This window comes from Lemur catta, chromosome 20 (assembly GCF_020740605.2).
Source record: "Lemur catta isolate mLemCat1 chromosome 20, mLemCat1.pri, whole genome shotgun sequence".
In the NCBI taxonomy this organism is placed as follows: Eukaryota; Metazoa; Chordata; class Mammalia; order Primates; family Lemuridae; genus Lemur; species Lemur catta.
This window is the reverse complement of record NC_059147.1, coordinates 23,324,275-23,348,978: the sequence shown is the minus strand read 5'-3', so window position 1 is coordinate 23,348,978 and position 24,704 is coordinate 23,324,275. Positions and strand designations below refer to the sequence as shown.

Genomic DNA, 24,704 nt, shown 5'->3' with positions numbered 1-24,704 from the left:
ACCATTTGGAATCTGAAGCCAGAAACTGGCCTACAGTCAGACCAGCCAGGGCCTGTGCTGGGCCTGAAGCAGTGAGGCCAGGGCCCTGTGCTTGGTCCCCTAGGTGGCAGCAGCAGGCAATGTTGGATGTGGGCTCTGTCACCAGATGGTCCATCTCCTCTTCCATTTGGGGACACAGGGGTCCACTGCAGAGGTCTGATGAGGAGGCTCTGGGGGGCTGGAGGTGGGAGGTGGCACAGGCAGAGAATCTCTGCTCAAGGGGAGTTGGCATGGAGGTGGGGAAGTTCCCTGGCCACAGGGAGTGGGGTGTGGTTCCCAGCCAGCAGAGTGTAAAGTGAGTCTTTAACCTGCTGGGCCAGTGCATGGGTGCCATCTTTGCTGGCCACCTCGTGGTGCACCTGACCGCCGTCTCCATCGATCCAGCAGATGCCAACGTTCGGGACAAGAGCTATGCGGGTCCCCTACCCATCTTCAACCGCAGCCAACATGCTCATGTTATTGAAGACCTGCACTGCAACTTGTGCGATGTGGATGTGTGAGTGCATGCGAGTGCGTGGGTGTGGGTATGTTTGGGTGCTGAGTATGCCTGGGGATGGCCAGCAGGGGCATGCAGGGCAGAGAGAGGCATGCTAGAGCTTCACAGTTATCCTGATGCTTCAGAACTCTAGTGTTTTATGCAGTTAAGAATCTTGGCTGGACCCAGTGGCTCATGCCTGTAATCCTAGCACTTCGTAAGGCTGAGCCAGGAGGATCACTTGAGGCCAGGAGTTCAAGACCAGCCTGAGCAACATAGTGAGACCTCATCTCTACCAAAAAAAGAAAAAAATTAGCCTGACATGGTGGCACGCACCTGTAATCCCAGCTACTCAGGAGGCTGAAGCAGGAGAATCACTTGAGCCCTGGAGTTTGAGGCTGCGGTGATGGTACTGCAGTCTAGCCCAGGCAACAGAAAAACCCTGTCTAAAAAAAAAAAAAAGAATCAAAGAATCTGTTGGAGTGGCAGATAATTGGATCCTTGAGAAGGTGAGGAGAAGGAGGTGATTGGGTGATTAGAAACAGAAGATGAGAAATAGCATTCCAACAGGTAACATAGGAAACACTTGGCACTGCCACAAACATTTCTAGGGACTGACTCTTCGAACGACATCCCCCATCTCTCACAAGCATTCCCACATGGGGTGGGGAGGAGAGTTAATGCTTACGTACTTACCGTGTGCTAAGCACCGTGCACAGCCTTCCTGCAAGGAGGGCAGCTTCTTCCCACTTCACAGACGAGGAAGAGCCCAGCCTTCAGAAAGGCTGAGAGGCCTGCCTGAAGTCCCGCACAGCTACTGACACCAGAGCCAGATTCACAGCCCGGCTCCCTGGCCCCTAAGCAGACACCATCTGCTCATTTACTCATGAGACATCTGAGGCCGAAAGAGGCCAAGTGACTTGCCCCAGGTCACATTGCTGTTGAGGAGAGGAGTCAGAATGTGGAGCACCCCTACCCGCTTGGCTGGTCCCAACCCCCTCTGTGGGGGCCCTCCCCACCCTCTGGAGCTTCCCAGTCCCCCAGCCTCAGGTGGGAGAGCAGGGACGGGGGTGTGGTCCAAGACCAGAGCCACACTTCCAAACTGAAGACCCAGGCAGCCTATGGAAGGGGGTCTGTCCTCAGGAATTAGAAAGCCCACAGTGTTATGGCATTAAGGACTTGGGCATGAGGCCATCCTGCCATTCTCTAGGTGCCAGTCAGTGTGTTGTCTCTGGCAGTTGGTGCCCATTGCAGGACTCTGTCCTTTTCTGGGGAGGGGGACGTGCCCCACTCTTCCACACTTCCTTGGGCCTTCCCCAGTTGGGAGATTCTCACTTGCGTTTTAGTGTGGCTGCCCCTCAGCTGGCCCCCTGCAGCGAGCTGCCTTAGTGCCCACCCAGATGGCAGCTTGCTCCTCTTCTGGGGCTCCTTGTTGATTATCCCACACAGAATGTTTTGTGGAATAATGCCCCGAAAATTCCTATAGAATGGCAAGGAAACAGGGACCCAGAAATGGAGATGTCAGGAAGAGTAATGCAGGCCATGGTCCTGGCAGCCTTGCTCTCTTGCTCCCTGGCCCCACACCTGCATCTTCTGGCTTGTCGCAGGGGTCCTTGCTTGGGAAGTAAGCCCCTTTTCCGTTTCATACCACCATCACCTAGGTGTGCAGTCCCAGAGCAGGACAGCACAGTGCACCCCCACCCCTCCTCGGGGTCCCCCAGCTCTACAGTAGCGCCGCTTCCTCCAGGGGCCCACCCCGCATTGCCTGCAGGTGGCGCACGCGCTCCTTGGTGTGGCGGAAGCGCCCGCCGACCGCGCTGTGCCCCTCGCCCGCAGGAGCGCCCGCTCCAAGCATTGCAGCGCCTGCAACAAGTGCGTTTGCGGCTTCGACCACCACTGCAAGTGGCTCAACAACTGCGTGGGCGAGAGGAACTACCGGTAAGAGCGAGGCCGGGCCGCACGGGGTCCTGCGGTCACGTGCCTGAGGGCGGGGTCCAGGGCTCTTGCAGCCCGGGTGAAAAGCGGCGCCGGTCTGGGGTGCTTTGAGGACCTGTGCGCTGGGGTGCTGCTCTGAGACAGATGCTCTTGGGGTGCTGGCTGGGACGACTGAGGGTGGGTTTGGGGTCTTCCACCTTGCTGGCCCAGAGAAATGTGGGCACCTGATTGGGTGCCCCCCCCATCTTCAGTTTGCCTCATGCCTTTGGCTTTTGAGGAGTTGGGGCTGTGAGCTAGAGGCCCAGCTCCCCTCCCAGCCATGAGCCTTTCTGAGCTCCTGGCCTTCACCAAGCTGGAGCACCCAGGGGCTGACAGCTGCCCATGGTTGGGCCCAGGCTCTTTCTACACAGTGTAGCATCCGCCTTACTGGGTGTCCTGCTCCTGGTGCTGGTGGCCATTTATGTCTTCGTGGAGTTCTTTGTCAACCCCATGAGGCTGCGCACCAACCGACACTTTGAAGGTCAGTTTGGGCTCCATTCCTACCCTCTGACCCTGGGCCTGTTCTGGTCACTGGTCACAGCCCTGGCTGGTCACACTCTGCCTGTGCCTTGCAGTCCTGAAGAATCACACAGATGTGTGGTTCGTGTTCCTGCCTGCTGCCCCTGTGGAGACCCAGGCTCCTGCCATCCTGGCCCTGGCTGCCCTCCTGATCCTTCTGGGCCTGCTCTCCACAGCCCTGCTCGGCCACCTGCTCTGCTTCCACATTTATCTCAGTAAGTGCCCCCAGCCCTGCCTTGCAGGGGATAGAGGTCCCTAGGCTGCAGGGAGGTACCTAGCTGGGCTATAGAGCCTTGAAACCATGTCCCTTCCCACTGCTCTCTCTCTATGATGGCCTGGTCTCACCCCAGGACTTAGTGTATTTGGGGACACTGGCTTCAGCCTGGGGCTGGGTGCTCTCCTTCCCCCCAGGGTCCCCTCTCCACTGCACTGAGCCCTCTCCTCCCTCCCACCCCCCAGTGTGGCACAAGCTCACCACCTATGAGTACATCGTGCAGCACCGCCCACCACAGGAGGCAAAGGGGGCCCACAGGGAGCTCGAGTCATGCCCCCTCAAGATGCGGCCCATTCAGGTATAGAGGTGGCCCAGAGGGCTGAGGGGTGGGAAATGGGGCTGGGGCGTGGGGGCTGTGCAGGGAGCAGCAGTGAGGAGGCAGGGCATGGGAAGCCAGCCTGGAATTGCCACTGGAGGAGGGGTGCTGGGGGCAGCTGGGGCCAAGTCTGTACTGAGCACGTGCCCGCTTGCTCAAGTGTGGGCACAGCCAGAGGGAGCTCTGCATTTCCCCGACCCCATGTACACGCCCGTCCAGGCTCCAAGCACGTGCTGGAGGGTGTGGAACATGGGAGCCTGGAAGCAGGCAGCTTGGGGCTGCAGGAGAAGAGAGAAGGATGGACTAGTGACTGGGACTGCAGCCAGGACTAGGACAGCGGCCAGGATGGAGCCATCAGTTCTTTTCATCTGTGACCTTGAGCCCTCATACCCATTACCCTGTTTTATCCTTAGAACAGCCTGTAAGGCAGGTACTGTTACCACACCCATGTTGCAGATGAGCTTACTGAGGCCGAGAAAGGTTAAATAGAAGCTAGGTCTGGGAGAGTTAAGGTGTATCCACCCTGAAGCAGGAGCCCTCAGCCCAGCTGCTGACCAGCCCACCCCCATTCCCACGCCCTGTGGCTTCCCGAGGTCAGCAGCTGGGGGTGGGGTGGTCAGTCCTCAGAGCCCCTAGGGACTGGGAAGGCTGAGCCCTAGATCCTGAATCCTCATGGCAACTGGACACAAACACAGGCTGGTGGGCGGGTTCGGGGAAAGCTTGGGACCCGCCTCTTCTGTTTTCATCAGTAGGGCTGGACCCTGCAAGTGGGCCAGGCTGCCAAGACTAGGCAGGCCTGGGCCTGGGGCTTGCGGGCTGTTAGTGGAGACCCCTCTGCCACACCACTGCGTACCTGCCCTGGTGCTGGGCACTGGCCTGTGTGAACACAGTGGCAGCCATCCTGGGGAGTGGACATCACCACAGAGAGGACTGAGGCAGGAGAAGCAGGCAGGAGATTCGTAGCTGGCGCCCACTGAGGCAGGGCTGGCCCTGGGATATCCAGACTCCAGCGCTCTGTGCCTCTGCTCTGCTTAGTCCTTGGGGCCAAATGTGGCAGCAGCAAGGATATTTAATTTCTGTTCTGTCCACCTACAAATGATGTGAGGGAGGCCTACCAGGGGTAGGAGTGGTACGCCTATCCCCTTTTACAGAGGAGAGAGCTGAGGCTGAGAGGTGCCCCTGCACCATTCAGGAATGTGCACATTTTTGAAGGTCTCCATGGAAGGATCCTAGGGACAGCTCTGATGAGAGGAGGGGGGCCTGAGTGAGGACTGCCTGGTGACATTCAGACTTCCCCAGCTGGCTAGGGCCTGGCTATTGTGGCCCCTCAGTCTTCTGGGACCATCCTCTACTGTTCTCTGCCCCACCCTCCAGAGCCCAGGGCCCCCAGGGTAGGCTGCTGGGCCCTGGAGGGGTGCTGAGTCCACACTGGGGAAGGGATAAGATGTGGGGCAGGGTTACCTTGAGGTCCCAGTCCTTGTGATTGGCCTGAGACCCCTGACCCTGGCCTCCCCTGCTCAGGCCAGCATCCCACATCCCTCCCCAAAGGGTCAGCCTGGGCAGAGTTTGGGCAGGGGTGACTGGGCTCTGTCCCCCAGATCTGCCAGGGCCCCTGCGGGCAGCCGCCCCACCCCCAACCCAAGCAGGAATTCGGGAGGGGCCCCTCTCTGGAGCCGTTGCCCCCAAACATAGGCTTGTTTTAGAGACAGCGTTTGCTGTTACAGTGTCGTCTCTGCATTAGTCAGGACGCCTCAGTCTCCATAGAAACTGCTGCTGGAGCTGGTGACAGCTGTCCGGGTGCTCCCCGCTCCAGGCTCTGCCCCACCCGCATCCCACACCACGCCCTTCGCCCTTCCCAGGCTGGCTCTGCCTGGGCTTTTGTTTCCTCACCTGCAGCCTTCTCGGGTGGGGCTGGGGTGCGTCCAGCGTGCTACAATGCAGGCCTAGGCTGCTCCTGGGACCTCCTGGCCTCAAGGCCCTTCACTTTCTGGGGTCTCATCTGCCACCCCGAGGGTTGCTGTAAGGATCAGTGATTAAGAAAGTCACAGTTCACCCATAAGCCTGGTCCTGGATTGGAATTCATTCCACCACCCACTGCCTTTCCTTTTGGGGTGGGGGCATATGGGCAAGGGAGACCGTACTCCCCCACACTCCACCCCCGCCTTCTCAGCCGCCAGGATTGTGGCTGGCACTCTGTGAAGGTGAGGAGAGCGTGCCTAGGATTCAGGCGCAGTCTCGACTGTGAACTGCTGCCTTGGCTCTCAGGGAAAAAACCGACTCAGAGGCTGGAGCCCTCAGAGGGGCCAGGAGCAGGAGAGGGCATCCCTGAGCTTCCCCACCACTCTCTTGGCTGAACACTTCTAGACTGGGTGTATAGACTCATGGGGCTGGAGCCTTCCTGGAGGAGGTGGAGTTTTACTAGATGAAGTGAGGACCTGGGGATGGGGTAAGGTCCAGAAATGGGCGTTTTAAGCCTCACACTGCAGAGGGTTTTCCCAGCACAGCTGGGGACTAGGAGGACAGCCCTAGACTGCTTGGTTAAAGTCTGCACTGTCCCACAGAGGCCAGTGAGGGTGGGTTGTGTTCAGGACTGGGTGACCTCATGACTCAGGAGGCCCTGGATCTACACCTGGTCTCCCAGCCTCCCTGACCCCCACCTTCCCCAGGAGACAGAGTTCTACATGCGGACCTTCAGCCATGTGCGCCCAGAGCCCCCCGGCCAGACCAGGCCAGCGGCAGTGAATGCCAAGTGAGTTGGACCTGGGCATCTCCCATTAGCATGGCAGCCCATCTTAGGTGGGAGAAAAGGAGTAGGTCAAGACCAAGGCATGGGGTCTGGGTCCAGCCCAGCCTGGCCTTGGATAGATGAAAGCCCCTCTCCTCTGTTAGGGAGGGAGGCTCTTGTGGCAACCTCCAGACGGGAGGGTTTGCCAAGCAGCACTGAGGCCGACCCTCCTGCTTTCCCCTCAGACCCTCCCAGCTTCTTGCTACCAGTGGCCAAGGGGAGCCTCCACTGCCCTCCTCCCCAGACACTGTCGCCCTGCCTCCTGAGATCCGACCCCAGGTAGAAGGGACTGTGCTGGGCCCCCGGTCTAGTTGGAGGGGGGTGGAAAAGAAGCCTCTGTTCTGCCACACACTGCTGCTTCTTTGGCGATGTGGGGGCCTCAGTTTCCCCTATGTCTCTGCAGAAAAAGAGAAAGCTGCGCGTGTATAAGGTTCCAAGAGCTGAGACCTTGGACCAGGCGTCCCCGCTGCCCAGGCTGCAGGGTGAGCGCCCCTTCCTGTCCGGGTCTTGCTCCGGGAACTCCGAGGGAGGGAAAAGCAGAGCCCCGAGACTCAGCCCCTGGTCTCATGTTGCCCTCCTGTGCACAGAGCCCGGGGGGCCCGGCCACAGCTCCAGCCCGTCGACGGATTCCGAGGGCGCCAGCCCGGTGCACTCCGCTGGCCGTGCTGGCGCCTACCACTCGGCGTCAGCCGAGTCCATGGACGAGATTCCAGTGGCGCAGACGCGCCTGGGCAGTGCCGCTCTGGCCGCTCCAGGGGGCAAGGGCCGGGAGCCCGGGCTGGCGCTGCAGGCGCGTGCGCCCGCCGTTTTCGTGAGCCGGAGCAGCGGCGAGCCGGGATTGCGGGATTGCGGGGCGGCCGGGAGGCCCGCCTAGCTTAGCTGGGCCAAGAGGCAGGAAGGCCGAGGAGGAGCGGCCGGCCCGACTCTCTATGCAACACCCCACCCTCGCCGCACCGAGTGCACTTTAGGGGCCCCTTCGGCCGGCGGGATCGGCCTCCGTCCCCAACTGAGCAATACCCGCCCCACTGGCCAAGATGCTCCAATAAACTTTTTTATGCTTTTGCGGACTTAGTGTTTACTTTCTCAGTGGCGTGGTCCATGGGCCCTTGGGGAGCCAGACCACTACCAGTCAGCCTGGGGGCGGGCGTGGGTGGGACCTTGTACAGTTGGTGTCATATGGAGATAACAGGGTGGGGAGGACCCGAGGCTCTCAGGTACCGGGTTCATGGTTAGGAAAGGCCTTGGAAGGCTGCCTGGAAGAGGCCATTTTTCTTAAAGATAGGCTTTGCACGTAGAGACTCAGGGAAAGGAGGCTTTGGGCTCCGGAGGCAGCAGCGGCATTAGAGGCTGCGAGGCCGAGGCCGAGTAGAGGTGGCAATGAAAGGAGGGGGCGACCCCGGAGGTCCAAGAGTTTTTTCTCCGCGGCGGGATCGCCTTCGGAGTACCAGCATTCTAGGGCCGGGCATGCCTGATTCGCTCATTGTCCCCTTTGTCCCCAGTGCTTCGGCCTCTGGACCCTAACCGGGAGAACTCGGGAGTTGTGGCCTGGGGATGCCACACGTTCAGTGGATAGCTGTGGTCTTGAGCCAACTGTTGACCCCTGTCACGGGGGAAAGGGATTTTCCCATCCCTCTCCATCCCCCCTCTCCATTCCCCCCTCTCCAGCTCCCGGTCTCTGGTTGGCGCTCAGGGAAGCTGGATCTCCCCTGGAGATTGGGGGCCCGCTTTGATCTTTGGACAGAGCCCAGGATAGGGGGCTGTTTTCCCGTCGGGGGCCATCGGAGAACGTCCAGAATTGCAGAGGGCTGGCCTCCCCGCCGCTAAGACCGCGGAGCTGCGGGGGAGGGGTGGGGTAAGGCTGTCGCTGCAGCTCCGCCCCCGAGGGGCGCGGAGAGGGCGGGGTCTGGTGGGCGGGGCCAGCGTGACCTTGGTCACTCTCCCGTCGAGACAGCCTCGGGGGTGGGACTCACCGTCTCTATGGAGACCGAAAAACAGGGGATAATACAGCGGAGCCGCCCGGGCTGCAGTCCCGCCCGGGAGCCGGCAGGGAGCGGAGCTGCGGAGCCGCCTGGTCTCCCGCGTCCATCGGTCCATTCTTGTGTCCTTCTGTCCATCCGAACGCGCCCTGCAGGAGCAGCCACGAGGTAGAAGCCCGTAGGAGACCAGGACACCGACCACCCTAATGAGTATCCTGCACGATAAGGGGGTGGGAGGTGCGGCCTGGAAGGAGTCCCAACCCCGAATGCACCAGCTGAGCTGCCCTGCCCTGGCCCCAAGCATTCCACCCCCCAGCCCCCACCTCCTTGTCCGGCTGATTGATGACTCCAGCTGTCCCAGCGGGAGCGTGAGGCGGATGGCCCCAGCTCAAGGGCGTGGCCACTCCATCCATGGCCCACAGACCCCTGAGGCTGCGGCCTGAGGCCTGGCTCCACCTGACCAGCCCTGAGATTACCAGCAATCCATCTTCCGACAGACTGAGCGAGCACTGGACTTCTAATTGCTTGCGACAAGCATCCTGTGGCACCCAGGCTCATTACCCTTGGTGAACCAAGTGCGGGTCTTTGTGTCCCATCGGGTCTTCCTGTCCCTGGTGGGAGGTTGCACGTAGGGGAGTGCACTATGAACTGAGGTTGTGGTCCCACAGAGGTCCCTGTAACATGGGAGCTATGGGTGCTCACAGTCCTAGAAACTGTAGCTTAGAGATGGGTGAGTGTGGTGACTGGGGAAGAATTTTTCGGTGTCAAGGCCAGTGGTAGTGGAAGAGCGGGGAGCCAGGCAGGGCCCAGGCTGTGGTCAGTGGAGATCCTAGTATAACAGGCAGAGCTAGAAGGTGGTTGTTGAGACTGAGAGTGCGGGAAGAAGGCTGCAGTGGAGGAGGGGGTATGGTTGGGGGTATCTCAGCATAGTACCTGGGAGCCTGGTAATGGCAGTGTGTGGCTGTGTGTGGGTGTGGACACTGACAGCGGCTGCAGTGCGGGGCTAAATGGTCAGAAGGCTGTGGGTGTGTGGATGCAGCAGTGAGGAGGGTGTGGTCAGGGGGCCTTGAAAAAGGGCTGTGGGTATGTGGAGGGGCAAGTTGCTGAGGCTGTGGCCAGGGGTCTTGGTAAGGGTTGCAGGTGTGGGGACAGAGGGGGCTGCAGTGCAGGGCTGAGGGTGTGGTCAGGGAGGCCACATATAGGGCTGTGTTATGTGGAGGGAGTTTCAGTGCAGGGCTGAAGGTGTGAGCAGGGGACCATGGTGGAGGGCTGTGGGAGGGCACTTTAGCGCAGGGATGAAGGTATGGTTGGGGTTTTCAGTGCAGGCCTGTTAGTGCATGTGGGGGGGGGGGGCGCTGGAGGAGTGGTCAGGGCTTCAGCCCTAGGGCTGCGGCAGGGCTGAGGGTGTGGCCGGGAGTACAAGGCCCAGGGTGTGCAAGGCTGGGGCTGAGTGCATATGGGCCCTGGGAATGTGGACTGGTGTGGCCATGCTCAGGGTGTGGCTCGGGGGCCTCAGTGGAGAGCTGAGGTATAGACATGGGGAAGTGTGCTCCAGTGTAGGATCCCAGCGCCAAGGCCACAGCCCCACTTGCCAGCATGTCTCTTGGGGCTGGTAACTCTACAGCCCCCACTCAGGCTAGCCCCCAACCTCCTGCTCCTCCTATGCCCTGCAGTGGGAGGTTACAGCCCCCAATGGGTGGCAAGGGGCCAGGAAGCCACGGTTGTGCCCCAGGCACGGGGAGTGCTGGTGTGCCCCACCCGTGGGCCCCTGTTCCCCAGCCCAGCCCAGCCCAGCAGCACTGGGAGCTTCTCCCTGAGCCGCCCTGACACCATCCTGCCCTTAGCAACATTCTCTAAGCAGCACCACCCTCCCTTAGCAACTGTCTCCAGGCTTCACAAACTGTGGCCAGGCCAGCCCCAAGCTCCCGCTCCCCTCATGTTTTTGTTTAACAGCAAATAGTAACAAGGCCCGGCTGGGCCAGCTGCACCCCTGCCTAGGGCACGCACCCCTGCCCATGCTCTGGCTCCCTTCTTAGGCCTGGACTGGCTCTTACTACAGAGGCATTGTCCTTACTAAATACCTGCCCAACCAGCAGCCTGGCCTGGCCCTGACCCAGCTTGGCGTGGAGCTTCCAGGGAGGGGGCCCTCTCTGCCACCCTCACTTTCACCCAAGCAGGCCTTGTGCCAGGGCCAGACAAAGCCATGGCCCCAGCTGCTGCCCTCACAGTCTTTCTGGACAGTGCCACTCTGTTCCCAGCCTGGTGTGGGCATCATGATTTCATCTGCTGTACCCTACTCAGAGCCAGGGCTGGCATTAGTGACAGGACCTTTCCTCTCCAGGCTCTTCCTTAGGGCTCTGGAGCCCAGGAAACACTGAGCGTGGGCCCCTTTCCTCAGATAGCTCCAGCTCCAACTCTGTCTGTAGCAGAACTGCTGCCACCTCAGACCTTGCAGGTTATGAGATAGAGGCAGGGATGTTCTATGCCTGGGGGAGGGAGAGGCAGCTTGACCTGGAGGTGACTAAGGTGGGTCCCTACAGGGTGGCATGGCAGCGAGCACAGACATAGCTGGCCTGGAGGAGAGTTTCCGCAAGTTTGCCATCCATGGTGACCCCAAGGCCAGTGGGCAAGAGATGAATGGCAAGAACTGGGCCAAGCTGTGCAAGGACTGCAAGGTGGCTGATGGAAAGGCCGTGACAGGGACTGATGTCGACATCGTCTTCTCCAAAGTCAAGTGAGCCCCAGGCAGCCCCTGCTTTTCATGTTCCCAGAAGGTGGGGAATGGGGGGGCTGGAACCAGGGAGGATCTCAAGAAGGGGGCAGAGAAATGCCATGATCATGAAGGTAGTTTTTCCAGGGCAAGGTTTATCTATTGCATTCCAGCTGTGCTGACCTCTTCGATTTCCCCAAATGTGGGAAAGAAACTTGATTGCACAATTTATGGTGGTTGGAGACTGTATTTTTGCCTTCCTCGGGGTGGGGGGGGGGTGGTGCTCGAAGAACCGAAGAACAGGGAACACTCATGGTGCCCACATGCCTGGCAGGGGGAAGTCTGCTCGGGTCATCAACTATGAGGAGTTCAAGAAGGCCCTGGAAGAGCTGGCAACCAAGCGATTCAAGGGGAAGAGCAAAGAGGAGGCCTTTGATGCCATCTGCCAGCTGGTGGCAGGCAAGGAACCAGCCAACGTGGGCGTCACTGTAAGTGCCCTGATGATCCTGAGTGGCCACTGGGTTGAGGGGGGTATGTCGGCTGTGGTTGGGAAGGGATGGGCTCCCTCACCAGGTGAGCCTGGGGGAACTCTATCCAAACAGAAAGCGAAAACAGGAGGTGCTGTGGAGCGGCTGACTGACACCAGCAAGTATACCGGTTCCCACAAGGAGCGCTTCGACGAGAGCGGCAAGGGCAAGGGCATTGCTGGACGGCAGGACATCCTGGATGACAGCGGCTATGTGAGTGCCTACAAGAATGCAGGCACCTATGATGCCAAGGTGAAGAAGTGAGCCAGGGAAGGCCCCCAGCCAGGCTGCCCTTGCCAGAGGCTCAGGCCTGGGCCTGAGGGGCACATGGAGCAAGAGAACCCAGTCCCCTCCCTGCTGGACCTGCCACCCAGAGCTTCCTGCCCAGACCCACAGGGCCAGCCCACCAGGCCTCTGACCCAGACTGCTCTGTGTCCCCTTTCTCCTCTTCTTCCCACCCCAACTTCTGTCCATCTGGGGACAGTCTGTGCCTATAGCCTCACCGCCCCAACCTGGCCCCGGGCATGGCTAACCCGTGCCTGCTTGCCTCATATTTAAGCTGCTGCTCTGGCCAAGTGCCTAACTCTTACCTAGACCTCAATAAAGACACCTTTTGTACCAATATGGCCTGGTTGGGTATATGATGATGGGGGTAGTAATGACAGTCACACCCCAGGAATCCCCTCAGTGTGATTACTCCATTGTGTGCCTCACCCTGCTGATCGCTCCCCCGTCCACTGGCAGCCCTGCCCAGAAAAATGGACACACAAGCTCTTGACTAGCACAGCCATTCTGCCCAAGGATGCTCCTTGGGGAAATCCAAAGCCTTTCAACTCGGCCCTGACCCTGGGTCCTAACATCACAGCTTGCTTTCCTGCAATTAGTCCCTCCATCTGGAGACTTGGCCCCTGAGAGCAGGAGGGATGAGACAGCAGACTTGGCCTGGGCCAAGCCTTGGCAGAGGCCCTGGTGCCAAGGCTCAGCTCTAAGTCTGCTAACAGGGGGCTACCAAGTCATTTTGGGCTCTAGCTCAGAATATCAGAAAATTCAGGGCCAGGAAGACCCTTAGAGAGTAGATAGTCTGGCTCCCTAATTTTATAGCCAAGGAAATGAGGCCCAGAGAGTTGAGGGGCTTCTGCAGACAAGAGGCCAAACCAAGCCTCTTGCCTCCCAGGCCAGGCTCTTTCTAGCACAGCAAGCCCCAACACTGATTTCCAAAACTGGGGCTGGATGGCTAGTGACAGCCTGGCACCCAATGCCAGCCTGTGGCAGGGGAGTAACAGTCCCATAGAGAAGGGGCCTTTTCTTGCTGATTTCCCCCCATCTGTTCATCAGCCTGGCTGAGGGGAGAGCAGGGGCCCCTCTAGTCCTGAGGACTCTTAGGCATTTCCAGATTATCTCCTCACTAAGGCTCTGTGTTAGGCCAGAGCTATTCCCAAACCCAAGGCTTTGAGGCCACCTCTCCTTCCTTTCTGCTGTGACAAGAGAGCTGGATGGGACTTATTGCCTACCCAGAAGAGGGCAGCTCCCAAGGGTGCTAGAAAAGGCTTAAAAAGCACATGTTCACAGACACCTTTCCTGACCCAGATAACAAGGCAAAGCAGCACAATTGTTTACTCCCTCATCCCACAGTCAGCTCTGGGACGTTCCTGCCCCAGGTGGCCCCAAATCCCTTGAGCCCAACCACTTGGGGATGGGGATATAGAGGAATAGTGTGGGCTGGGCCAGGGACACTGGAGAGGTCAGGTGGGAATTAGCAGTAGCAGACCAGCACCTGGCCATGGCAGAGCCTTGCCTAACAGCTGACAGCTGTGTGTTCCTCCTGACTAGGCTCACTACATGTCCTTGCACTAGCCAGGGAAGCATTTGAGAGAGCTCTACCTCTCTACCAGCAAATATTAAGAGGAACAATTCCTCTAGCCTTGGGGAATTTGTTTGAATTGCAAGCTCTACTTAAATGAACATAAGGGAGGTGAAAGCCAAATCCTTCTGGCTTTCACTTACTAAAACATCCTACAGTGAAACGAATTAAACTGTATTCTAAATTGGGCCAGGCTCCCAGCTATTAAACTGCAGGTGAGAGTACCACCCAATGTGCAGAAGGGAGTGGTAGCTCATCCATTCCCGTGACTGGCAGTGTGGCTTGGAGGAGCCCACAGAGAAAACTGGTTGACAGGAAAGCCCCTTCTTCCTGAAATGCTGTTATGGAGCCTGAGGGAAATCAAAGCTCACCCAGAGCCAGGAAGACCTTTAAAGACCAAATGGCTCTAGCAGAATCTGGTACGTAGCAGCCCTTGCCCAGCAATGTCACTGCTGCCCGTTATCACTGCTCCTCCCCTGACAGCCTCCTCATGGTCAAAAGCTTTGGGTACACTTGCTAGCAAAGCCAGGCTGGGCAAGGAAGAGAGGTTAGGATCTGTGCAATGGAGCCATTAAAAACCCTCTCTGGATCGGGTGCAGTGGTGCCTGCTGGTAGCCCCAGCTATCAGGAGGTTGAGGCAAGAGGATGCCTTGAGCCCAGGAGTTTGAATCCAGCCTGGGAAACACAGAGAGACCACCTCTATCGCACAGCTGGGACAATTCCTCCTCTTGTTTTCTGCTTGCTTCAGAGGTCTTCCTCTCTCCATGGTGAGTCCAGTTAGCCCCACAGGATGACAACTGTGGCCCTTTCCTTGACATCACAATCCCTTCCTCTGCCCTCTGGACCAAGGGCCACACAAGGAAAATCAGAAACACGGACAATTTCCCCAGGAGTGGCCAGCAACCCTAGTGAGGTGCCTGGCCTGGGGCAGGGCCAGCCACTTTCAGTGTCCCTAGAAAATGGGGTAGAAGGTGGGCTCAGTCTGGGTCAGGCTCTTTGTTCCTCCTTAAAGGTGCCCTGAGCAGATTCTGGGGCTGACATTATCAGATGTTCATAGGGGAGGCAGAAAGGGCTGTGGTTGTAGAAAGAAGTGCATTATTTCTCCTGCTCCTCCATGGTCTGTCCAGTAGGCTGGCCTGTGTACTGGGCTGGGACCCTGAAATGTGACAACTCAAGGCTGCAAGATCACTGGCCAAGGTGCCCCTACCTGAGCAAAGCATAGGGTCCTTGGAGGTCTCTCCGTGGGACAAAGATGGACTCAGGAAAGTAGCTGCAGGGGTGACAAGGAAGCTGTTCTTGCTAACATTTCCCAGAACACGAGCTCACTCTAGCTCCCTCAGAGCCATGCAGCTCAAAAAACTATGGCTTGTCTGTACAGGCTCCTTTTGGGAAGCCACATAAAATCCAGAGATCTGTGGATTATGGTATAACTTAGAAATGTGTGACCATCATGTCTCATTAGTATGTCTCTCTGTTCCTGCCCAGCACCTGAGCCAAGGGTACAAATCAATGTCTAATCTTTCCACCTGCCCCTCTCTCTGATGTGACCCTGAAGATGAAGTACAACGTGGCATTAGGTTGACAGTCCTTCACCCCCTCCACATTCTCTGGCAGCATTAGCTCCCTGGGAGACCACTGAAGCAGAAACATACCTAGAACCACTTGCATTATCTTTCCTCATTGATTTTTAAAATGCCCAATCAGGATTAAAAGACCTACAGGGTGCTCACATGTAACTCGGATGCTGAGCCCAAAGCTAACATACTCAGAAACTGTACCTAGTCTGGCCTGCCACTGCTTCTTCTCTGGGCTGTCCAGTGCCTCTTTGGTCCTCCTCAGCTCTGCACTGCTGCCAATCCATTATTCTCACAGAGAAAGCCTCTCACACAAATCTATCACTCTTCTGCCCTCCCACTGTAAAATCTTCAAGGAGCCGTGCAACCTCACTCCTGCTTCCCTCTCAGCCCCTCAGTTCCCTGAAGAGACCGTGTCCCTTCCCATTTCATGGCCTTTGCATACACTGCTTCTCTCTGCAGCTTCTCTCCATTGCTCTTGCCCTTGGCCCTATGCTTTGCCTGGTAACCTCCTGTTCATTGCCAGGTCTCAGCTGAAAGTTCACTTGCTCTGGGGACATTTTTCTGGGACCACACCTCTTCCATGTCCCACACTTCTGTCCCTGGCCCATGATCCCTCTGGGAGCTCCAGACTCTTCCATCTTGGCCTGGGAGGTTCTGCATCCCCTCTATCTGCTACCATTCTACTCATCAGGTCTTCATTGAAGCCTTCTCCAATTTCCCACAGCGGGCATTACTGACTCCCCCTCCCTCCGGGGCATCTTTAGGCTTTTGTTTAGACGTATTTGGTACCAATTCCAAGCTTTGAGTTCCATCATATGAGTTTTTGCTTTTCTCCCTGACTAAACTGTTGGCTACTGCAGGGCAGACACCCTTTTCACTATAGCAGAAGGAAACTCAAAATATGCTTGATGAATCAATAAATGTAGATTCTCTAAAACTTTCTTCTAACACAAAAGATACCTGATGGATGTTCTTTTTTAGCCTTCTGCCACACAGTTCCAAATGACATTGGGGAAAATGTCCAGTGTTTTTTTCATTTTCGACATTTTCAGCCAAAGATTTCTATGTGATACAATGTCTAAGACTAAGTGCCAACTATTTCTGTAGGCAGAAGGAAAGAATGAATTACTAGGAGGAGATAAATACAGAAATAAAAAGAAGGACCAATACAATATAATCAGAATACGTTTTTTTCTGAATCTTTGTGGATATCATACCAGTGGTGCTGGCACTGAGTGCCTCCATGGATGAGAGGGAAGCTGCAGTGCAGGTGTGCCATGCTAGCTCCACAAGCTAGGCTCTGGGACAGCATCTGAGACGCTCTGTATTAGATACTGACCCGTGTCATGTGTCACTGGTGAGGAGGAAGACAATGTGCTTTTCCCAAAGGGCGAAGAGCTCCCCAAATGATGACTCTTCTCAGGAGGCAGGAGCGCTTTCCCAGAATAACCTTTTTGCTCTTTATTCAGCTGCTGCAGCAGATACTCATTAGTTACCACCAGGGATCTGAGGCACAGAAGGAAAAGGCAGTCATGAAATCATAAAAGCAAAGGAGATACCATTCAGATCTGAAATGTTTGCTAAAGACAAATGTAAAATGAAATAACATCTTTAAATAGAAAGAATTGTCCAATTTATGAGTGGATTATTTTAAAGCAGACCTACATTTCCTTCATTACAATTCTGTTTGATTATGTTCCAGATTGACTGAAGCAATAATGTATTTCACATTTTATATAGTGGTGGTTCTATTTTTTCCAAAGCACTTTCATGATAAGTGGAAGCCCTGGGTCATTGGCACCTGATCGGGCCTTCAGTTTCTACCCTAAAATCATAGCTTCTATTTCTTCTAGTTAGTCTATCCTGCCTCTGCAATGAACTAATGGTGCTAGTCATGGCTATATTCTTGGACTCTGGATTACCATCTAATGTTAAAAGCCATCCATACACTGGCCAAAAAAAATGATGTATGCACAATGTTATTCATTAAAGTACTATATTTAACAGCAAAGTACTGTTATCCTAAATGTCCATCAATAGAAGATTAATAAACTGTTACAGCCACACAGTGAAGTACTATGCAGCTATAAGAAGGAATGACAACTAACTCTATATACCATGAACTGATTTTCAAGATAAAATGTTAAAGAAACACTATGCTTCTTTTTACACAGTAAAAGGGAATACAAATACACACCCACATCCACCACAGAAGGCTAGTGGAAGGGAAGGAAAGGATAGAGGAGACAGGAAAAGAAGTTAGATTTTTTTGAATTTATCTTGTAGATTTGACTTTGGGACTATATAAGTGTTTTACATGGTGTCCTGGAAAGCAGTACTTTGATCCTTGAGCTAACTGGCCAGATACAGGTTTATGCACAGAAAGGAATGTACAGATATTAACTTTCTAAGCAAAATGAAGGAGATAAAGAAATAAACATCTGCTTCCAGAAGTCAGCTAGAAAGATCCTCTCCTACCTTTGACTTTCATGGAGAAGGGCAACTGTCTCCTCCAGCTTTTTCAGCTGGGCAAGCTCCTGGTTCAGACAAGCCACTTGCATGGTCAGCTGTTGGTTTTTTCGTAGAAGATCATCTACAAAGGGTACATTAGCCGGGGTGAACAGGATTCCCAGCTGCCAGTCTTTGAGCAGAGCATAAGTATTTAGATGACATCTTGAGAAATGGGGGCCCCACTGCACCTAACCCCACATTCCATTTGCTATTCCCTTTCTTGGAGAAAGGAGATATAGTGACAAGAATATGGGGTATGACAACAGATCAGAATTAAAATTCAATCACTTAATATTGCACATTAGTTCATTTTTCTGACTTTCACTTGAGCTAATAACCCTGCCCCACAGTACAGTGAGACACCTGTCCTCACTTAGACAGGCAGTCAGCAAATATTAGATCTCTCTCTCTGTATTCTGTGTTCTCCAGTTTAGTCTCTGAATGTATTTCCTTCACTCCCTATGTAATATGTAAAAACATCTAGAACTGAGTCAGGCACATAGTAATAACTCAAGGAGTACTTGCAGAAACTGAATTAGTGGCCAAACACTCATACCTAGATCCCCAAATATGCTACCACTGCCTGCAATAGAGTAGGTAAAAACACAGGAACTCTGGTCCTAAGTCTTTCCTTTCTTTTCTTTTCTTTCTTTCTTTTCTTTCCTTCCTTCCTTCTTTTCCCTTCTTTCCTTCCTTCCTTCCTCTTTCTTTCCCTCCCTTCCCTTTCCTTCCCTTCCCCTCCCTCCCTCCCTCCTTCCTTCGTTCGTTTGTTCCTTCCTTCCTTCCTTCCTCTCTTCTTTTAAGGAAGTCAGTCTTCTGGAATAATGCTTCTTAAACTTTAAAATGCTTACAAATCACCTGGGGATCTTGCTAAAAATAGATTCTGATTCAGTAGGTTTGAGGTGAGGCTCAACAGCTTGTTTAACAAGCTCCCAGGTGATGCTAGTATGAATCACATTTCGAGTAACAGGGTTCTAGAAGGTGGTAAAACAGGGCTGCAACACCTGTATTTTTCACACCAGTAAGCCAAAATACTGTACTGGGCCTCACGGCTGATTGAAAGCAAGTATCTATTGGACAAACACCTACTTTTATTTTCAGAGCAGGTAAGCAGACACTGATATCTTGATTATTCAGACATGTGAGTATCAGATAGTGCTGAGACTTAACAATGGACATCAGTGCTTCCAAATCAGAAATTCGAGATCAAGTTCCCCATATAAATCCATACGCCTGTAATTTGCTTAGGGGTGCTGAGTTAGTCTGTTGAGGGCAAACTTTATCTAAAGTACTGGCCTAAACTATGCTGATAATAAAGTTGCACAAATCAAGACTTAAATGGGATATTATTTTTCACTTATCACAATGGCAAAATTAAAAAAAAATACCCAGTGTTGACAAGGGTAGAATGAAAAGGGCATTCAAGTACACTGCTGATGTGAGTGTAAATTGAAACAACTCCCTTGGGAGTGATTTATGGAACAAAAGCCTTAAAAATGTCCACATCCTTTGACTCACTAATTCTACTTCTAGGAATGTCTCCTAGGAAAACAGTCTGAAATGTACATAAAGATTTATTATATAGACATTAGTAGCAGCATTAGTTATGATAGAATCAATATTAGGACTCTCAGCTCCATCAAAAGGGAAGAAAGATAATCTCAGAGAAGCATTTTCATTCTAGGGCCTTTTCTTCCACTTCAAGTCTTTCTTTTGAATGTGGAAATTCTTTAAAATTACTTATATTCTATATATTTTATTATATTTATATAACCATTATTATAAATAATGGCAGCTTTATTTATAATGGCAAACATTAGAAACAACTATATAGAGGACTACATAGATAAATATGGTATATTCATGTGGTAGGAAATGCTTATACTATTAAATTAATAACATTAGGATATAGAAATCAGGTCTGTGATTGCCCAGGGTGGAGAGTGAGGGCAACTGCACATGAGCACGAGGGAACTTTCTGGAGTAACAGAAATGTTCTATATTTTGACTGGGGTCAAACTTAAAATGTATGCATCTTGTTGTATGTAAAGTATTTTTTAAGGGTGCAATGGTGCACACCTGTAATCCTAGCTATTCGGGGGGCTGAGGTGAGAGGATCATTTGAGCCCGGGAACTGGAGACAGCCTGGGCAACACAGCAAGACCCCGTCTCAAACAAAAATTATTTTTAAATCAGGACACTTTTAAATTTTGAGTTAAAAAAAGATGGAAGAAAATATACCAAAACTCTAACCGAAGTTATTGCTAGGTCATGGAGTTATATTTTCCTTACATTTTTCATACTTATTGTAAAGAATATTTTCTACTGCTGCAATCACAAAAGCAAGTGTCATTCTCAAAAATAATGGCAATAATAACATTTGTACATGCTTGATGCTGACAAAGAGCTTATCTGGTAACTCAAGCCACCTGCATTACACCTCTCTGAGGCAAGATGATTGTTTCCATTAACTGCCAGGAAGAGTAATGACCAAGTAGCTCAAAGGCAGCCATGTGAGCTTTGTACGATGAAGTTTATTAAATGGGTCATCTATAGATAAACAGTTGTCTTGGGATGCCCCACACATGTCTTTCTTGAACTTACCGTAAGCATGGGACTGGTGCCCACTCACAGTGGAGGTGGCAGCACCTTCCTCTAACTGCTGGATTTTTTCTGACAAAATGAGGTTTTCCTCTAGCACTCTGACCAGTTTTTGCTTCAAACTTTCCTTTGGATCAGAAAACAAAATACAAACATATAAAGAATCTGAAATCCTGAGGAGTGCTTTTAGAGGACTTTAAGAATCTTTTCCTCTACTTAGTGATAAACTGAATGGAAATCATCTCTGTGACTGTCTCATCAGAACTTTAGTTCATTGGTCAACACAGCTAAAGAGCAGTAAACAAATTGATCACAAGGAGTCACAATCTTTCCTATGAGTTATCCACTACTCTTGCAGAACAGTGGTCATTTTGACAAGTGGCCAGCATTCTGACTCATCTATCTAAAGTTTCTAGAACTGTACTTGGTGTCTGAAAACCCTCTAATATTAAGAAAATGGGAAAAAAGCCTGGGGATATGAGTTCCTTCACCCTCTCCCAGAGCCAGCAGCCTGATGCTCTAGAATGGCCCTGGCCCCTGGTTCAGGGCTCTCAGCTCCATCAGAAGGGAGAAAAGAGAATCCCAGAGACATTTGCCTTCCTTCATTGGGACCAAACCATGACCTTCACAAACATGATCCTAAGCATTCTCATTCCAGGATTTTTTGGATTTTTTATTTGGTTGTTTCTTCCCATTTCAAATCTTTCTTTAGAAGTTTTGGACCTGGGTTAGGATGAGGAAGTTATCCCTGCGGAACCTCCAAGTTGTCCCTGTCCTGACAAGTTTTGTGTTCCTACTTTGCCCAGACTGACTTTTCTATATTTTGGTTAGCTGTTGGTAGTGATGCTGATCTTTAGGGCACGGAGCTGTTCTAGTTCTGCTGCTCTGTCCTTTTCTAGGAAAGGAGGAGAGGAAAGGCAGATGAGAGAGGCATACCATGTCATTAGGGACCAAATGCCCAGCCTCCTTCAGTTCAAGCTCCCTTCTGTGGAAGGCTTTTGTCATATCTTCAGGATGTGAGCGACCCCACTGGTGAGAAGGAGCCGGGACTACCAAAGACAGAAGCAAATCTCGGGCAGGACCTGCCAAAAATTCAAGTTGGGCACACGGGCCAATCTTAAAAGCTAAAGCACAGAATTCCTAGTCAATAACTACCAGCTCTGTAGAACAAACAGGGTGATCTAATATCCCCTTTTTACAAGAATTTAGCAAATGGCTGTAAGAGATGTTGTATGAAGGACAAGAAATTATATCCCACATCCTCTGTGGAGAAACAGCAGCCCCAAGCAGGCTTAGGGAACCTGCAGCCTTCTGATTTCAAGATTGTTTTTTTTTAAACACCAAAGAAGGCAATAAAAGCTTCATCTTTCTCTGCTGCACCCCTTTTAATAAAAGAATCTGTTCTGTAAAATTTGGATTCAGTCCAAAGGCTGCACTTAAAGACCTAAAAGGCCACAAGTTGCCTTAAGGCTGCAGGTTGCCCTCCTGGGTCAGCTGGGGAAGGAAAATAACTGGGCTAGGATTTCTTTTTCTGTATATGTCCCTTCAGAAATTAAAAAAAAAATTCCAAGCCCAAACAACTTTGAATTTTCTAGTTTTTACTTAAACTTTTACCACCACCAAAAGCTCCTTGAATTCTTCTTCCATTCAATAACAAATAAACACTTGGAGCCAACATTTGCAAAACTCTAAATAAAGAGTCCAGGTCATTTCCTCATTCAAGTTTTTCAAATCATAACATTTCAACAGCATCTCAAAACTCTTGATGATCAACTGAATTTCTGTGGATTCATTATTGGTACTTTTTTTTTTTTTTTTTTTTTTGAGACAGAGTCTCACTCTGTTGCCCAGGTTAGAGTGCCGTGGCATCAGCCTAGCTCACAGCAACCTCAAACTCCTGGGTTAAAGCAATCCTTCTGCCTCAGCCTCCCAAGTAGCTGGGACTACAGGCATGCGCCACCATGCCCGGCTAATTTTTTTCTATATATATTTTTAGCTGTCCAGATCATTTCTATCTATTTTTAGTAGAGACGGGGGTCTTGCTCTTGCTCAGGCTGGTCTCAAACTCCTGACCTCGAGCGATCCTCCCACCTCGGCCTCCCAGAGTGCTAGGATTACAGGCGTGAGCCACCTCGCCTGGCCCATTATTGGTACTTTTTCAAAGATCATAAAATCTTTTTGCAATTATTAACATGACTGTTCTCTATTTTATATATCTGGCCACTCTATATATTACCAAAAACTACAAAAAAAAAATCAAAGGAGGAGCAAAACAATTGGTACTAAACAGTTGGAAAGAGTGCTGATTTTTTAAAAATAAAGAAGGATGTGGGAAAAATTGCAGATTTGTTAACTATGGCATTTCTGAGATGTTTTGGTAAGTGATCATAAGAACAATTTTCCTTGCAAGAAGACTAAGTGGCTTTTAGCAGAACACAGAGCAGAAGCAAGGTCCAGCCGTTCTCCAGGAACCGAGAATGCATTCACTTACCAAGGAACTTCTTGTTGAGGAGGAGGGAGCCAGTGCCACTCCAGTGCTTATCCACAAGCTCCAGGAGCTTTCTGAGGACAGTGGCCACATGGGGGGTTCTGGCAGAGATCGGTGGACTGTGGTTTCCTGGCAAACCATGCAAACTGCCCAGGTCACTAGAGAGAGGCTCAAGAAAAAAACAAAAAACCCCAACCATTTGTCATTCTTACACAATAGGGGAAGTAAGAACCCAGACATTTAAAGTGTTAACATTTCAAAAAAGTAAAAAGGAAAGATGACTTCATCTTTCATTTTGGATTTGAATTGCTTATTATATATATCCAAGGTAAATACAATAAGATATTCAAGAATAATTTCAAAAGTAACAGTAACTTCTACCATAATTTTCTGTAGGAATTTTCAGAAGAAAATAAAAAATATGTTGGCTGATACCTATATCTATGGTTCAATGTATTGTTATATGGAAAGATTAAATTGCAGAACATTAAAAATATATCATTAAATAAAATGGGGGAGTTATTTAATAAAAAATTATAACCACAGTAAGCATATATTTAATATATTAATATATAATAAACATAAATATCCAATATAACTTCTTTGATTTTTTTTTTTTAGAGACAAGCTCTTGTTATGTTGCCCAAGCTGGCCCCAAACTCCTGGGCTCAAGCAATACTCCGGCCTCAGCCTCCCAACTAGCTGGGATTACAGGTGCATGCCACTGCACCCAGCTGTAACCTTTTAAATATTATACCTTAAATTTTATTGTTGGACCCCATACTGAGATACTTTTTATTCAGTAAGAATCATGTATAGGTAGATAGATATAGATAGATGTATAGATACATCTGTACAGTAAAATTCATAATTGTTTTTATTCATTCAGAGAAAACATGTATATGATTTATATAATTGTGAATTTTATGTACAAATCTATCTACCAATCTTGCCTGCAGGGTCTCATGGACTTCAAGAAAGCTGATATATATTAAAAACAGCCAAATTATTTTTCAATATTTGGTTCTCTTGACGTAAAAAAATATCAAGATAAGGTTGGGCAGAGTGGCTCACGCCTGTAATCCTAGCATTCTGGGAGGCCAAGATGGGAGGATCGCTTGAGGTCAGGAGTTTGAGACCAGCCTGAGCAAGAGTGAGACCCCGTTTCTATTAAAAATAGAAAAAAAATTAGTCGAGCATTGTGGCATGTGCCAGTAGTCCCACCTACTCAGGAGGATGAGGCAGGAGGATCGCTTGCACCCAGAAGTTTGAGGTTGCTGGTAGCTAGGCTGATACCACAGCACTCTACTCAGGGCAACAGAGTGAGACTCTGTCTCAAAAAAAAAAAAAATCAAGATGATTAATTAGCTAATGTTATCAGATCTGACAACTGTGAGGCAGAACAACAAAGTCAGTGACATTTATAACTTCAGTCACACATGGACTATGATTAATGGGGAAAGGTACTACAAATGGGATAAACAATTACTCAACAGATCTGTACTGCACACTGATCATGTGTCCTAAAAGTACTGTATAAGGACTGTGGTCATATGAAGAGGCAAAGATGAGGTCCTTTAAGAAGTTATATAACAACCTTACTGAGAAGAAAAGTCACAGAAAGTCGAGTTACACAACAAGGCCACTTTAGAGGAACTTATCAAACATGAAGATTACTGTTATTGGTTTTTCATGTATGATAATTGTGTCTATATATCATGGAGCAACTTGTAAACTTTCATATGCCTTTCAGCACCTCCATTTATCACAGTCTAGTTATGGCTGGGGTAATTTTAATGAACTTTTGGATAATTTTGTTACTTTTCATGGGTCTTTTAATTTTCAGCAAATTATGCCTTATTGCTTTTCTGTAATATTTTCTTTCTCTCTTTCCTTTCTTCTCTTTCTTTCTTTCTCTCTCTTTTTCTTTCTTTCATTTGAAATGGGGTCTCACTCTGTCACCCAGGCTGGAGTTCAGTGGTACAATCATAGCTCACTGTAACCTTGAACTCCTGGGCTAGGATTATAGGCATGAGCCAGTGTGCCTGCCCCCCTATACATATTTTATCAG

The 24,704-nt window shown here is 51.2% G+C and overlaps 3 protein-coding genes and 1 non-coding gene across 12 annotated transcripts in view; 3 read left to right on the top strand and 1 right to left on the bottom strand.

The window, feature by feature from the left end:
- ZDHHC1 (zinc finger DHHC-type containing 1) overlaps window positions 1-7,449 on the top strand; it is a 29,979-nt gene extending 22,530 nt beyond the window's left edge. For 5 of the 7 annotated variants that reach the window (XM_045533498.1, XM_045533500.1, XM_045533497.1 and 2 more), the window contains 9 exons: window positions 360-535; window positions 2,351-2,452; window positions 2,845-2,969; window positions 3,064-3,222; window positions 3,467-3,579; window positions 6,264-6,346; window positions 6,568-6,661; window positions 6,786-6,864; window positions 6,970-7,449. In XM_045533498.1, coding sequence (XP_045389454.1) covers window positions 360-535; window positions 2,351-2,452; window positions 2,845-2,969; window positions 3,064-3,222; window positions 3,467-3,579; window positions 6,264-6,346; window positions 6,568-6,661; window positions 6,786-6,864; window positions 6,970-7,256 — 1,218 coding nt within the window. In that variant the 3' untranslated portion in view covers window positions 7,257-7,449. The remainder of the gene's footprint in view (window positions 1-359; window positions 536-2,350; window positions 2,453-2,844; window positions 2,970-3,063; window positions 3,223-3,466; window positions 3,580-6,263; window positions 6,347-6,567; window positions 6,662-6,785; window positions 6,865-6,969) is intronic. The other 2 variants (XM_045533503.1, XM_045533501.1) reach the window with 1 other exon arrangement.
- A 927-nt stretch (window positions 7,450-8,376) lies between these two features.
- Window positions 8,377-12,217, top strand: TPPP3 (tubulin polymerization promoting protein family member 3). Of its 2 annotated transcripts, none has more exons than XM_045533504.1 (4): window positions 8,377-8,526; window positions 10,899-11,092; window positions 11,403-11,556; window positions 11,671-12,217. In XM_045533504.1, exons 2-4 carry the CDS (start codon window positions 10,905-10,907, stop codon window positions 11,857-11,859), a joined length of 531 nt encoding a protein of 176 aa, XP_045389460.1. In that variant the 5' UTR covers window positions 8,377-8,526; window positions 10,899-10,904; the 3' UTR covers window positions 11,860-12,217. The 2 variants fall into 2 exon arrangements, with proteins under 2 accessions (XP_045389460.1, XP_045389461.1); XM_045533505.1 differs by lacking the exon at window positions 8,377-8,526 and adding an exon at window positions 8,588-8,933.
- Window positions 11,177-11,333, top strand: LOC123625557. Its single transcript, XR_006730564.1, has one exon. It is a non-coding gene; the product is annotated as a U1 spliceosomal RNA (small nuclear RNA).
- A 3,990-nt stretch (window positions 12,218-16,207) lies between the features above and the next one.
- Window positions 16,208-24,704, bottom strand: part of LRRC36 (leucine rich repeat containing 36) — a 29,506-nt gene continuing 21,009 nt past the window's right edge. Inside the window, exons 7-11 of one of the 2 annotated variants that reach the window (XM_045533494.1) lie at window positions 22,637-22,802; window positions 21,082-21,227; window positions 20,149-20,272; window positions 17,512-17,626; window positions 16,208-16,539 (exon numbers count right to left, since the gene is read on the bottom strand). In XM_045533494.1, coding sequence (XP_045389450.1) covers window positions 16,314-16,539; window positions 17,512-17,626; window positions 20,149-20,272; window positions 21,082-21,227; window positions 22,637-22,802 — 777 coding nt within the window. In that variant the 3' untranslated portion in view covers window positions 16,208-16,313. The remainder of the gene's footprint in view (window positions 16,540-17,511; window positions 17,627-20,148; window positions 20,273-21,081; window positions 21,228-22,636; window positions 22,803-24,704) is intronic. The other variant, XM_045533495.1, reaches the window with a different exon arrangement.